The 14,909-nt window shown below is 43.2% G+C and overlaps 1 protein-coding gene across 10 annotated transcripts in view; it reads right to left on the minus strand.

The window, feature by feature from the left end:
* FRMD4B (FERM domain containing 4B) overlaps window positions 1–14,909 on the minus strand; it is a 335,945-nt gene that overhangs the window by 98,085 nt on the left and 222,951 nt on the right. For all 10 annotated transcript variants that reach the window (XM_067755160.1, XM_067755168.1, XM_067755163.1 and 7 more), the window contains 2 exons: window positions 13,990–14,082; window positions 477–561 (listed from right to left, as the gene is read on the minus strand). In XM_067755160.1, coding sequence (XP_067611261.1) covers window positions 477–561; window positions 13,990–14,082 — 178 coding nt within the window. The remainder of the gene's footprint in view (window positions 1–476; window positions 562–13,989; window positions 14,083–14,909) is intronic.

Genomic DNA, 14,909 nt, shown 5'->3' on the forward strand with positions numbered 1-14,909 from the left:
ACAGGTCCCTTGACCACAGGTAACTGAGACTCTGCCTTAAAACACATGGCTTTGAGCAGAAGCCCCTAAAGAAGACTGGTTTTGAATTACGATCAATGTAGGCCGTATTCTGTTAAAAAGGATTTCTGGCCTGACTTTTGTGAGGCTTCGATCACAGTCTGCTTGATCCATCTTTGTGTCCTGCTGGGTCATCCCGTGTGGAGTATGAACTGCATTTAAGGCCGTGGTAATTCTGTGTGAGCACAATGCCTCTGTACATGGCTGTCTTCCCAACTCAGAATTTGAGAAGAACTGCCTTTCTTTCTTTCTTTTCTTTTTTTTTTGGTTTATTTGTTTGGTGGGGAAGGATATGTCAAGGAAAAAGATTATGTCCTTTTTTTCTCCATTTGAACATGAAAACAAAGGCCCTGCCATTGCTCCCTCCTTCTCCAGTCCCTCTGGAGTCTGCCACTGACCATAACAAATGGGGCCCTTACCTTGTGCACACAGGCCTTTGCATTCAGGAAAAACAGCTCCACGGTGGTTTTATCCTTCAGGAACGATATGCTCTCAATGTAAAACCTGAAAAACAGTACAGAAGTTTGTTCCTTCAGATTCCTTCCCTTCTCTCTGCAATGATTTCATTTCCTCACGTAGTTTTCTGCAGAGAATTTTCAGAAACTAGGGGATGGTTGTGCTTTATTTCCCTCTTAAAAGCTATCTGCGACACATATGTACAGCTGTGTGTATGTATGAATCTATGTGGATATGCAGATAACATCTTCTACAGAAGGCTTTTGTGTGTTGGAAGGTGAATTAAAGAAAAATCCGAAATGGTCACCAACTGCAAAGCCAACTTGACTCTTGGTCGCCCATTCTTCGACACACATTCTGGGAGCTCAGAATACCTGAGACAGCTTCGAAACAAAGCCCAGTTGAGCTCTGAGGGCTGAAAACAGAAGTCTGCTGAGTAAGCACTACTAAATAATTGAATCTGGAGGCCTGTGGCTCTGTCGTTTTCAGACCCAGGGTGGGTGTGAGAGCCCCACGTTTACCTCGCCCCCATCCACCAGGAGAGTTTCAATCGCACCCTCCCTCCTTTCCTCTCATCCTTCCAGGCTCCAGGCTTTCCCTCTGGCTGGAAGCTGAGCCCTCGTACTACTTAATATTGGTCTTTCTCATGCAAATCAGGGCATTCTGGGCCTTGCTCCCTCCACTGCCTTTTCTGGGCCTTTGCTCGTTCAGTCTATGAGGCCAGGTCCCTCTTTTAGGAGAGAGCTGACTACCAGGAGGTGCAGAGGGGAGGCGAGTCTTGTGTTTTCCTCATCCCGTCCTGTGGAAGCTGGCTGGTGAAGGCTGGCGCTCTGGCGTGGGTGAGTGCGCCAGCTGCGGCCTAGAAGGTTTTCTCTACTGTTGGAGCCCCACTGATGAATAATGCATGAAGAGACTTAATACCCAAAGAGAGCTCACAGCTAGGGTCCTGGAAGAGAACTTGCTCTCAACTTGGTGAGAGGCAAGAGAAACCCGGACTGAAGTGGCACGGGGGGTAGTCTTGTCCTTAGCCCCGCAAAATCCTGACAGCATCTGCTTTTTTAATTTTTTCCTCCCTTTCCACAATAAGGAAACGTTTGAGAAATAAATCCAGCAGCTTAAAAAGCCCGTGAAAGATTTTACCACTGAGACAGTAAAATCATTTGAAAAATTCCACTCTTAATGCTGAATCATCAAGGGAAGTTCCAGAAAGAATAAATCCTTTATATTTTCACTTACAAGGGTTCATCTCACCTATGAGTGAGCTTAATGAAGATTCATGAATGTTAGGTGTGTGAGAAGGGAAAGTTAAGGATTAAGGCAGGAGGGGGAGAGGAAGAGTTGGAGGGAAAAGCAGGCTTGGGAATATGAAACATATAGAATATGTAGTCCCAGCTCCATCATTTATTAGCTGTGTAGCCTTGGGCAAGATCGTTAGCTTCTCTGTGTCTTTTCTAAAATGGGTGTTATGACTGCACTTACCTCACAGGGTTTTGGAAGGAGTAAATGAGATAATAGAAAAGGTTGTAAAACAATAAAAACTAACAGTTGTTAATAAAAATCCATTTTCTGGAATTTAATGCTGTGTGGCCTGGGGGTTGTGGCTTAAGCTTTGAGTCTAAGATCCTTTGTCTATAAAGGGGGGATGACGATGGCCCTAGGAGGGCGGTTATGAAGTGCCCACGACAGTGCCTGGCACGTGGTAGGAATTCAAGAAATCCTAACTAGTGTGGCTTGGCAAACCTTGCGTCATGTTTAAAAAAAAAAAAAAAAGCTGATAGGACACGGTGGGATTTGAACTATATCTGAAGGCTAGGAAAAACAACAGGATTCTATAGGATAAAAAGAAATCCAGGTGGAGAAAATACAATAGGTAAATAGCATCTCTGTGGTAATGTGATAAACATTCATAATTTGGCTTTCGCCAAGAGTTAGTTATAATCTGAATATTCTCCCATCAGTTTCGGCCTCCTGGCCATGGCCAGACAGACCAAGGACAGTCACCTGACTCAAAGGCAACCAGTCCGTAAGCTGGTGAGCATCCTATGAGGTGGGCTGGGGAGAAGAGAGATCAGCCCATCAGAGGCTCCTTATACGGGGTAAGGAACCGACAAACCCATCAGGTACGGTCTCTTAGAGAGGCTGAGAGATGAGAGAGACAGGTCAAGAGGGAAACAGTGGAGGCAGAGAAAGGCACCAAGAGTAGCGAGTCCCTGCGATGGCGGATTCAAGGCCTGCTGCTGCCATAGGACTGAGATGACCTGTGCAGCTAAGTTTCCTGAAGGACCTTCTGTTTCAACTAGGTGGTGATGGTTTTGCCCTGCTTCCTTTGCTTTTACAAGTATTTTTATCTCTGTCAACTGAGATAAGATGGGCAGGTTTTCGGTGGGCAGCCTGAAAGTGCAGCAGCAGGATCACAGCTAATGTTTCTTGAGCTCTTACTTATGGGCCGGGTCGCATGCTGAGTGCTTTCCACGCGTTGTTTCATTTAATTCTCACAACAGCCCTGGGAAGGAGATACCTATCATTATTCCCATTGTACAGATGCAGAAACTGAATTCAGAGATCCGCCTACATGCACAGGCAGGAGGAGGTCTTGATCTGGGTCCCTTTGACTCCTGTAGACAACGTTTTTCAGTGGAACCTCCTCCTGACTGCCTCTCTTGTTCACTCAACTAGAGTTTATAAGGAAAGCTAAGCCCTAAATAATTGTGTGCAGAAACAAGTAAAATAGAAGTACGTTTGTTCTCTATTGTTTCAAAAGTCAGAACCAGGGCTTCCCTGGCTGGTGGCGCAGTGGTTAAGAATCCACCTGCCAATGCAGGGGACACGGGTTCAAGTCCTGGTCTGGGAAGATTCCACATGTCACGGAGCAACTAAGCCCGTGCAGTGAGCCTGAGCTCTAGAGCCCACGAGCCACAGCTACTGAGCCCGCGCACCTAGAGCCCGTGCTCCACAACAAGAGAAGCTACTGCAATGAGAAGCCTGCGTACTGCAACGAAGAGTAGGCCCCGCTCGCCGCAACGAGAGAAAGCCTGCACACAGCAATGAAGCCCTAACACAGCCAAAAATAAATAAATAAAATAATAAAAATAAAGTCAGAACCAGATCAGTGGACCAAAAAAATACAAGGTGATAGATTTTGGATCAACCTATGAAACACCTTTTAGAAAGTTAAAATAGTCTTGGAAGGGTCTTCCTGCCCTATAAGAGTCCCAGGTCAGATTAGGAGAACTCAGGGTCTGTTATCTATGCCAAGATTCGGTGATTCTTTCATTTTTACTTATTTCAATATATATCTCTAACAGAGAGGGATCGTATTAAAAGCATAACCTATGGGGAGGGGGAAGGGTAAGCTGTGACAAAGTGAGAGAGAGGCATGGACATATATACACTACCAAATGTAAGGTAGATAGCTAGTGGGAAGCAGCCGCATAGCAGAGGGAGATCAGCTCGGTGCTTTGTGACCACCTAGAGGGGTGGGATAGGGAGGGTGGGAGGGAGGGAGACGCAAGAGGGAAGACGTATGGGAACATATGTTTATGTATGACTGATTCACTTTGTTATAAAGCAGAGACTAACACACCATTGTAAAGCAATTATACTCTAATAAAGATGTAAAAAAAAAAGCATAACCTCAATGAATTTTCACACTAGCAAAGTTCATAATTCCTTAATGTTTAAGATTCTGATCTTCATTCACATTTTGCCACTGTCTTCAAAACTTTTTTTTTTTTAAACCCTGTGCTTGTGTTATTAAATAAATAAATCTGCAATGGTCTTTAGTGGGAGTTACATATGCAAAAGCCTTAAGGATCACCAGCTGGATATAAAACAGCTGAGCACATTCCTTTTACTCAGCTGGAACTCCTTCTCCAAGGTATGAGCATGTGACCCAAGCTAGACCAGTCAGATTCTTTCACCCTGGAATAGAAATATGATTACAATGACCTATCAATCAAAGATTGTTGGAGCCTATTGTTCTGCCAGTGGTACTCAGACGAAACTGTCCATTGGTTTCTGCTCCCTAGATCCCTGCAGAGCCTGGATTCCTATCTTTTCTGAGGCTTTGTTAGTCCAGTTTTCCTTCAATTCTGTTAGCCACAATTGGTTTCTTTTGCTGGAAACCAAAGAATCCAAATTACTGGATACTAGAGGGCTTCCCACGTGCTAGGGAAATACAAAGGGCTCTACACGCATCCTTTCATTTAACTTCAGTATAAGCAGATGCCAGAGGTAGCAAGTTATGAACCTATCTTACAGATAAGAAAACTGAGAAATAGAGATGTAAAGTCAACTTCCCCAAGCCACACAGGTAGAAAGTGGTGGAGCCATGATTCAAACTAAGGCTTTCCAGACTTCAAAGTTCATATCTCAAACCAATATGATAGGATGCTTTCCTACAGTAACAATCACAATGAAGTATAAAATGTACACAATGCCATGGGGCCCGAGGGAGGAACGCCATTAAATCAGCTTATGAATCAAGAGGAAGAAGGCTGCCAAACTGAAATCCAGAGAACTAAGTGTCACAGGACACGGTGTACCCTCAGACAATTGAGCCGAGTCTTAAAGAATGCATGAGTTCACCAGGTAACGAAGGTTGGAAGGGCATTCCAGGGAGAGGGCGTATTAGCCAGGCCTCTTGCTAGTCTGCAAGAATTTAACAAACCATATGCAGGGAGTTGGGTGGCTTAGCACCAAATCAACCTGTGGCTTGTCCAATTCTGCACAGGTACCTTTGTACTAGAAATTGGGTTCCTCTTGTTTCTGAAGCTCAGGTCCCTGACTATATCCTAGTTCCAGTAAACAGGTCCCTATCTTGTTTCCCGCTACTTTCTGGCGATCCGCCCTGTTGCCGTCTACCTTTCTGCCTAGGCATCCGATTACCGGCTCTCTGAATCCATGATCCCATCTCTCCCTCAAGGGAGCCACTGTAATGACTTTATATTTACAGAAGGTATGAACAGTACGTATGTATGGTCCTCCGGGAGAATGGCTCCCCAGGAGCACCTATCAACACGTACCATGAACTGAAAACAAAATCTAGGGCTTCTTAATGAAATGAAACGGACTATGCCAGACATAAAATAAAGACCTTTTGTTTCAGCCCCTTTTTGGCAAAAGGATATTGTTTCCCTTCTGCGTGCTTACTGTGAGTGATTTCACTAAGATTTTGTGAAGTCAAAGCCCACGGTTCAATTTTCAGCCTCTAAACAAACCCAGGCTTTTGGGGGCTAGGCATATGTTTTGGAGACAGACCTCAAGCAGTTCAACAAGTGTAATTTCTTGAGAATCTGCCTTCTTGAGAAGAGGTTTTGTCTCTGCTTTTCGGGTTCCTCCCGTTAGCATTTCCCCCCCCCCTTTCTTGATGGGACAGGTGTTCACCCAACCGATCATCAGTGATAACAGAACATCAGCCTCAACGATATGACATAATTGGCTTGGAGGAGGGGCAGGCCTGTCAGCGAGATGACAACACACGTGTGTCGAAAAGCAGCAGACTCTGGTTGTTTGGGATGGGCTGTCCTTTAATGGTCACTGCCATGTAGTGGCCCATGTTTTCCTCCCATGGCATTTATTCATCATGGTCAAAAGTCAACACCACAGGGAATTCCCTGGTGGTCCAGTGGTTAGGACTCTGAACTTTCACTGCCACAGCCTGGGTTCAATCCCTGGTCAGGGAACTAAGATCCCGTGAGCTGCATGGTGTGGCCAAAAAAAAAAAAAAAGAAAAGGAAAAAAAAAAAGTCAACACCACAGAGTTGGGGAGATAACTAGGTTAAGTCCAGCCCTAACACTGATCCAGCTGCTCGGCTTCTCCGTGCTTCCCTTTCCTTACCTGCCTCCACACCAGAGACATGAGAGATATTTTCAACTTAGCTTAGTGGGTGGCATGTATTTCAGCGGTCCATGAGCAGTGGTGATTATTACTATGTTATTATTATCTGCCTACCGGGGGGCTATAACAAAAGGTGTACACTTAGCTGGGAACCTGCTTAAAAGTAACTACAAGAATGGAAATTCCAGTTACCTTTCCTAAGCTCTTTCTCTCAAGGAAGCAACATGCTACAAAGGTGTCCATTTTGACAGAATGGGAAACCACTCTGAAACGCATACTCTTCTGACCACTTTATCTCCCCAACTGAGCATATTTTCTTTGTTTTCCAGAATCTTTGCTGTGTCTGAGCGATAGCATCAAAGAAGGCGAATTGGGCAAGAATGACTCAATTATTTCGCATTCTGAACAATGCTGACTTGGTGACTGGCGTCCTGCAAGGGCTGCATTCAAACGCCTCGTTCCAGGTTGCGTTCAGTTATTGTGGGTAATTTTAGGCACTCACTGCAGCCACCTGCCTAAGTAGATTTCTTTCAGGTCCTAATCCACACCCCGAGCAGGGAGATCTGTATTTATTGCTTGTAATGACCCTGCAACCTCACAGTCCTGCTTTATAATGCACGCTGAAGACAGCGCTATAATTTAAGTGTATTTCATTTTCTCCAAATGACGATGCACAACTTCTGAGAGTCCCATATGTTCCCGTTCATCTCTGGGAGGGGTGCACTCTTGGAAGATTCCCCAAGGGAAGAATTATTTGCTTCTACAATGTGCTCCCCTGCCAGGAAAACTCTGCCTCACTTCCGAATTTCCAGGCTTCCCAAGGAGAACTAGAGAGGGCCCTCCAGGTGTGAGCCTGTGGAAACCTGCCCTGGCGCTCCTCTCCCACATTGTGACTCTTTGAGTTCTCCAGGGAACAGCTGGAGGCCTAGGAGGGTAAGGGCCTTGCTGTGACCTGTCTGAACGGGGAGGGAGTCTTCTGCCCCAGGCAATGTGAAGTGTTAGGGTCCCGTGGTGAATTCCAAGTGCTTGCTTCAAACTGCAAAATAGCCGGCTCCCGTCCACCGTGAGCAAAGTAGGGACAGATGCTCTGAGAAGGAGACAGGAAGAGGCAGGAGAGGTTAACTTTGCAGGGAGGGGATGGCTGGGACTAGTGAATGATGGAGACAAGTGATGAAATCTTCCACCCAGTGCAAAAGTGAGTGGGTCAGACCCAAGCCAGACAGTCTCCGAACTTCCATATTCAGTAGCCATATATCACATTAAGGAATTTTTTACCCATTGAACATGTGGTTGAGGCAGCCTCTCTTAATTATATCATAAAAATAGTTAACATTTATTGAGGGTCTTCGTTACATGTTAACATGCACAATTCTCCAACAACCCTGTGTATTACCACAAGCTCCTATTCCATTTTCTAGGTGAGGAAAGAGGCCCACAGAGGGTGCCAAAGGCCACACAGGTAATACACGGGAGAGTTAGGGTTAGAACCCAAGAGCAATGCTAAAGCATTCGTTCTTAAGGGATGGAGTGAAGTGCATCTGGCCATGTTGAAGACATTTTTCGGATTGTCCTGACCTGGAGAGTGTTCCTGGCATCTCATGGGTAGAGGACAGGGGTGCTGCAAACATCCTACAGCACAGCATGGCTCCCTTCAGTGAAGAATTCCTTGGCCCCAGAATTCCCTGGCAGTCCAGTGGTTAGGACTCTGCACTTCCACTGCAGGGGACACGGGTTCTATCCCTGGTCAGGGAACTAAGATTCCGCATGCTACACAGTGTGGCCAAAAAAAAAAAAAAAAAGAATTACTTGGCCCCAAATGTCAATAGTACTGCTACTGAGAAAGCGTGCATTAAAGGCCAAGCATTGAACTTCTGTACCCTACGGCCTTTTCACCCATCATAATACTAATGCTTCCCTTCTGCCCTTTCGATGTCACCCTGAGGACAGATTACAGAGAAGACTGAGCAGATTCCCATAAACACTGTCTGATATGTGATTGCGGAGCACACAGAAATATAATCCTGTAAGAAACTGGAATTGGGGGCTTCCCTGGTGGCACAGTGGTTAAGAATCTGCCTGCCAATGCAGGGGACACGGGTTCGAGCCCTGGTCTGGGAAGATCCCACATGCTGTGGAGCAACTAAGCCCGTGTGCCACAACTACTGAGCCTGTGGTCTAGAGCCTGTGAGCCACAACTACTGAGACTGCATGCCACAACTACTGAAGCCCACGTGCCTAGAGCCCATGCTCCACAACAAGAGAAGCCACCACAATGAGAAGCCCACACACCGCAACGAAGAGTAGCCCCTGCTCACCACAACTAGAGAAAGCCCGTGTGCAGCAACGAAGACCCAACACAGCTAAATAAAATAAAATAAAATAAAATAAAATAAAATAAAATAAAATAAAATAAAATAAAATAAATAAATTAGAAACTGGAATCAGGATTGAGTTTTGAAGGAGTCTGTGTCTTTCTGGAACTCTCATATGAATCAGGATGGTGACTCCTCAAAGTCAAAGGCCCCTTACCAACTGCCTGGAAGTTCAAGAATGGGTTAGGCCAGGAGGTCATGGTCAATATTAAGGCAACTAACAGACTTTTTCCCCAGGTTCTGGGATATCGTTCAGATGGAAGTGTGGTGATGTGCAAAGAGCTCTGGCTAACTCACACATCTGCCTCAGATCCCTCTGCTGGGCCTAAAGTAGGAGAAATCTGTTATTTCTTGGTGCTTTTTAATCACATTCCTCTGGGAAGAGGTGAACTTTCCTGTCCTCTCCTTATTGTAAATCACCTACTCTTTGACAGCTCTAAAATAACTCACGGCTACCCAGTCACAAACATTTTACCTTTTCTTCATTTATCACTCTTCACACTTGCATTTTTTAAAAACTGCTTAATACATTCATTGTAGGAAAAAACATATATAGACAAGCAAAAGTCATTCCCACAATCATTCTACTCAGAGGTAAATTACTGTTAACATTTTACACTTTTCCCTACTCCTATCTTTTACTTCAGTGCCATCCTGTGGTCTGCTTCTTTCCCCTAGAATATACTGGGAACTTCTTTCCCCTAGAATATACTGGGAACTTCTTTCCCCTAGAATATACTGGGAACTTCTTTCTTTCTGTATCAATAAATCTATTTCTTCACCAGAATCTTTACCTGTTGGGCTGTATTTCATATATTTGTCTTTCTTAAAAAAATCAGGTGGAATGATGTGGACCCACGAGTTGCAGTCATAATGCTTCCTTGAGTTAAAGGCCGAATGTTCCAGAACCAGGCCAAGGGGTACTTTTAAGACAGAAAAAAGTCTTTCAAAGGCTGTGTGTTTGCAGCAACTTTGACGGAAAGTTAGTAGTCTTTCCCCACATCTCCTACTAGGACTCTCCACACGCGGCGAATTCTCACCCCCAAGCGTCACAGACAGACAATACTTAGGGTACCTCTGAGTGGCCACTTACAGTCTTAGTGCATAGCAATGGAGATTTGGAAATAGGAGGAAGAAGAGAGGGGAAGAGGAGAGGGAGAACCAGAAAGGAAAAAAAAGCAAGAGGTAGTCCGATGAATAAGAGGGGTAAAAGACCAAGATCGTGGCGTTTTGTGGAGCTGGGTGGTACCAGCCAGAGCCACCTCGGCTTGCCCCCCCCCCCCCGCCCCCGAGGGGATGGGAGCTTTTCCAATGAGGTCACACGCAGTTCCCCTGCCACCCCTGAGAATTAAATGCCTGTTTGCTCACTATCAAGCTCTTCAAATGCTTACATCTGGGCTGCATTACCACAGAGGCCCATGTGTTTGTGGATGATAATTTACAGCAGCAGATAACAACCCTGGGGCTGGAGGAGTCCCCCAGCAGCCTGGAGGAGTTTGGATTCACAGGGAAACAGAGGATGGGTTAAATGAATTATGGTGCATAAATAAGTTATGGGGCGTCTATACACATATGTGTTACACACATAGCACACATCATTGAGATTTTATAACTAAAGCACAGACAAAGGTTTAATCCTGAAGCTCATAAAGAGAGAACTAAGTGCATTCACCTTAAATGTTTTCTTCCTTCCATGCAGAAGCGGCATGTGTTTCTGAGCTGCTCCCTGCATCCCGGGGGATATGAACTGGGAGAAAAGTCTTTCCCTGCAAATCTGTGGGAACCCAGTGTTTAGCTCAGGAATCAATGAGACAATACAGGTCAAATATCTAACCCAGTGCCTGCCACAGGGTTAATGCTACATTTCAGTAGAGACGAAATTTCTGGAGAGCAAAACTGTATGGTATTTTTCTTTTTCATAAACGCTACAATTAAAAAAATGACATTTTCTTATATTTGTATAATATTCTGCCAAGTTATTTTGTATCCCCTGATCCCTTTTTAATTCACAACCAACTTGCCCAAGATCCCATTTACCGTCTCCAGCGCACGGTATCAGAATCTGGGCCAGGAATGCAGAGGTTTTGGGGGTTGGAGGGGTGACTGTTTAAAAATTTTCCTACAGTGATTCAGATATGCAACCCCTCTCCTTCTGGGGGAGCTCTGAAATGCAATGTCCCTTTTCATCTGATGTCTTTTCTTACAGCGATCAGTTGTTCACTGTAAAAATGCCATCACTTCCTGAAACCATCTTCATCGTTGGCATTTGGATAGTCTAATCTTTATTTATTTATTTATTTAGGCCTTGCCTCGTGGCTTGCGAGATCTCAGTTTGCCAACCAGGGATTGAACCCCGGGCCCCGGCAGTGAAAGCGCTGAGTCTTAACCACTGGACCGCCAGGGAGTTCCCCTACATTTGGATATTTTTAATTGTTAGCAATGAAAGTAAGAGCGATGCACACCCACATCATGCATTACTTCTGTGGGGAATCCTTCCTCCTTGTGTGCGAACTACTCAGCACGCACACACCTTGGCGTCCACGAGCGAGCGACTCCGAGTTCCAGGGCGTGCAGCAGTACTTGCTGATGGGAAAGGCAATGACCCCGATATCAAAAGAGACCATGTGTCTTTCTAGAGGCTTCTGTGGTGACCCCGTGTCCAAATACAATCAAATGCTCTTTAGTTCTAGTCTTCAATGACTCAAAAGTGTTGTCACTCCAGGCAACCTAGGGGTGGTGGGGTGGTGGTGGTGATGTCTGCTATGATGTAAGTATGAGCGGCAGTCCTGTTTTCTTAAAAGAGGAGGCTGGAGACCCTCTGAGAGGCCACTGACGTCACTGCGGTGGCTACAGTCCCATTTGTGAGACCTCCAACCCACTCGCTGACCTCTATCAGTTCACTTAATTCCCTGGTGTGTGCTTTTGCTCTATCATTTCCGTAATTAAATTGGAGTAACAACAAGTCCTTGATTGGAATAATAACAAAGACTATTAAGACCCCAGGGTACTGTTGGGAAGAAGAATTAAGTGAATAATTAAAAACTTGATAAGGGCTTTTAAACATGCAAGTAGTTCAGGGAAAGTAAAGCTAAGTGATTACGGGACACTCGTGAGATAAGCGCTGAAACTCACAAACAGGCAGCAGGCAACTCCGGAATCCCAGGAACTCGCTTTGGAATGACAGGGCCGCCTTATGAGTGACTGTACAGAAGGAAAGACACAGCTTTCTCCCCTGGCATTCTGAGACCAAAAATAGACCAGATAGTAGTGGTCAAAGAACTAGAACACAAACCTGGTGACTAAATAAATGGCACTGAGTAGTTAGGCTACAGAAGCACTACCTATGTGCCCAAAGATGAAAGTGTAAGGATGTTAACTGCAAGCTACATCTTAATAAAGTCACTGGAAACAGCCTAAACACTTAACAGCAGCGTGGATAGCTAAATTACGAAAGTGAAAAGAAATAAAGTGATTTTCATATACCGAAGGAAAGATCTCCAGGTTAAAAAAAAAAAAAAGTAAGTCACCAAACAACTCATCAGCCTTATTTTTCTCTAAGAAGGGGAGTGAACTGGGGATACGGTGAGGAAGCAGCCTGATGGAGAGTAATTCTTCCTTTTCACTCTATACTTCCATAAAGTTTGAAATGTTTACAGCGATAATATAATTTTTTGTGAAAAAAGATTGATTTATGTTGAGCCATTTTCCCTACATAATACGAGATGAAAGCTTCTCTATTCTCTGACCCCTGCTTAATTACTAATATACATTTTTTGTTATTGCTGCTGGTCTGTGTTTGTCTTTTTCTCCATTTCCATGCACACAAGCACTCATATCACACTCTTTCCAGGAAACTCCTATGTTTTTCTGTAGGATTTCTGTGTACTTTTCCATACATGCTACGCTCCTGGACAAATCACCATTATGCCACCTCCTTCCTGGGTTTTAAAAATGTGACTTCTGGTGGTAAGAAAAAAATTCTAAACAAGATTTCAGAGCAAAAAGCAAAAAAACAAATTGGGGGCTGTCAGCGCTTTATTTACTTCATAAGGAGCAGCCTCTATCCACAATGACCATCAATTCATGTTAAACAGAGACTTAAAAAGAAAAGGAAAATCCGGACATCTTATCACACTTTTGGATTTCAAGGAGCATAAAGAAGTAAAAAAAAAAGGAACAAGGGTTTGTGGAAATTGACATGATTTTGTCAGGTAAACATACTATAACCAAACCCCACCCCGCCCCAAAGAAAGACAAAAAGCCTCCACCGTCATGTCATAAAACAAAGCATAGTTCAACATCCAAAAAATAACATAAGCTCAGAATTTAGGGTCCATTCTTTAGGTTAATCCAGCTTTATCAAAACATATTTAGATGTATGGGAAATCTCCTACCTTAGCTTATTTTATCATATTTGGCTTCAGACCAGGAAGAAAAAATTTATCATGAAAATATATCAAATTCAGGATAGTGGGGAGAGGAGCTACTACATAGGAAGGGGCTTTCAGCAAAATTGGTGCCTTTTTATTTCTTAAGCTAGGTAAGGAACATGGGCATTACTCTTTATAACATTTTATTATCTGACAGTGTGAATAATTAATGTGAAAAAATATTTCCATCATCGGCTGGCTTTAAGAAATCACTCATTTAGTTGAATATATCCATTGCAGGAGGAAATAACTGAGGCCAATATGTATGGTTAAGTGACTTGCCCAAGCAGAGCTCAGAGGACAAATCAAGTATTCCTTCCCAGCAGTCTCTTCAGGAAAGCAGAATTCAGATTTCTGTACTGTTAATTCTTTCCATGAGCATTTGTTTGCATTTTATTGTCTATTCCAATTAAGGTGTGAGATTGTATAAAATTCAATTATTTCCATAGTCTCTAGAAAACATTCCTACATAAAATGTAAGAGTAAGTGTTTGCTATATTTCAAATTATAAAAATCTAGAAGTATGTTGAGTCAGAAACAGGTTTATGTATTAAAATATATTACTTACGTTTTTCAGCTTTAAATGGATTCAAGGGGCTTTGAGAACTAAAGGAAGGTGATTCTATACTTCATCTTCAAAGGAAACAGTTCTACACAGTATCTATGTTAACTTGTTCCCCAGACTAAGACAGCAAAGAATCTCTTTCACGTAATAATGTTTTGATCTGTCCCTTCTTTTTTAAAATTCTCTCTGATCACCAAGAATTTTTTTTTTCTAAAAAAAAAAAAAAAAAAGAGGCAGGTGGTGATGGTAGATGTGTCTCTGGTTACATACCTCACAGAAAAGTACAAAACGGTTGGGCCTGGTTTCTTGGGCAAATCGTGGTCAAGAACTCGGTGGTCTAACTGTAGCCAGTTCTGCTGACCTCTGTAAGAGTAAAACAAAACAAAACAAGAAAGATTAAACAGAAACCCAGAGAAAGGTTTAATAAACACTGTGTTGGCAGAGCTGTGCGGTAACAGTTATTCTCACACATTAATGGTTGGAGTATAACCTGTTACAACCAGTGATGAGGCCAATTTGGCAATTTCTATCAAAATTACAAAAGCACCTGCCTCTGAACCAGCATTGTCATTTCTGGGAGTTAATCAGGATAAACCTGCACATGTGGAAAATAGCCTATGTATAAAGCCACTCACTGTAGCATTGTTTGTAGCAGCAAACAGGCTCACAACAACCTAAAAAAATGAATTTAAACAGCAATGAAATACTATGCAGCCATACCAAAGATCAAGGGTATCTTTACAAACTTATTGTGAAAAATTTTCAAAATATGGTGTTAAATGAAAAAGCCAGATGCATGACAGTGAGTATAATATATTGCCATTTTTTAAGTTAAAAAAAAGAATAGCTAGACATATGTGCATTTATATGTACAAAAATATCTCAGAGAGGATACATCATGAAATGAACAAGAAACTGAAAACACTGGCTGACTTTGGAGATAAAAACCTAGGTGATATTAAACATATTACTTCTTAAATCCTTATTAAATATAAAATCTGAAATATTTTAGATAGTCAAGAAGGGAAACTTTTCTTTTAATGAAAACAGACAGACACAGATAGCTTTTATAAAAATATGGGGTCGACACACTACTATGTATAGAACAGATAACTAATAAGAACCTACTGAATAGCACAGAGAACTCTTCAATACTCTGTAATGACCCATATGGGAATAGAATCTAAAAA

Source organism: Pseudorca crassidens, chromosome 10 (assembly GCF_039906515.1).
Source record: "Pseudorca crassidens isolate mPseCra1 chromosome 10, mPseCra1.hap1, whole genome shotgun sequence".
Taxonomy (NCBI): Eukaryota; Metazoa; Chordata; class Mammalia; order Artiodactyla; family Delphinidae; genus Pseudorca; species Pseudorca crassidens.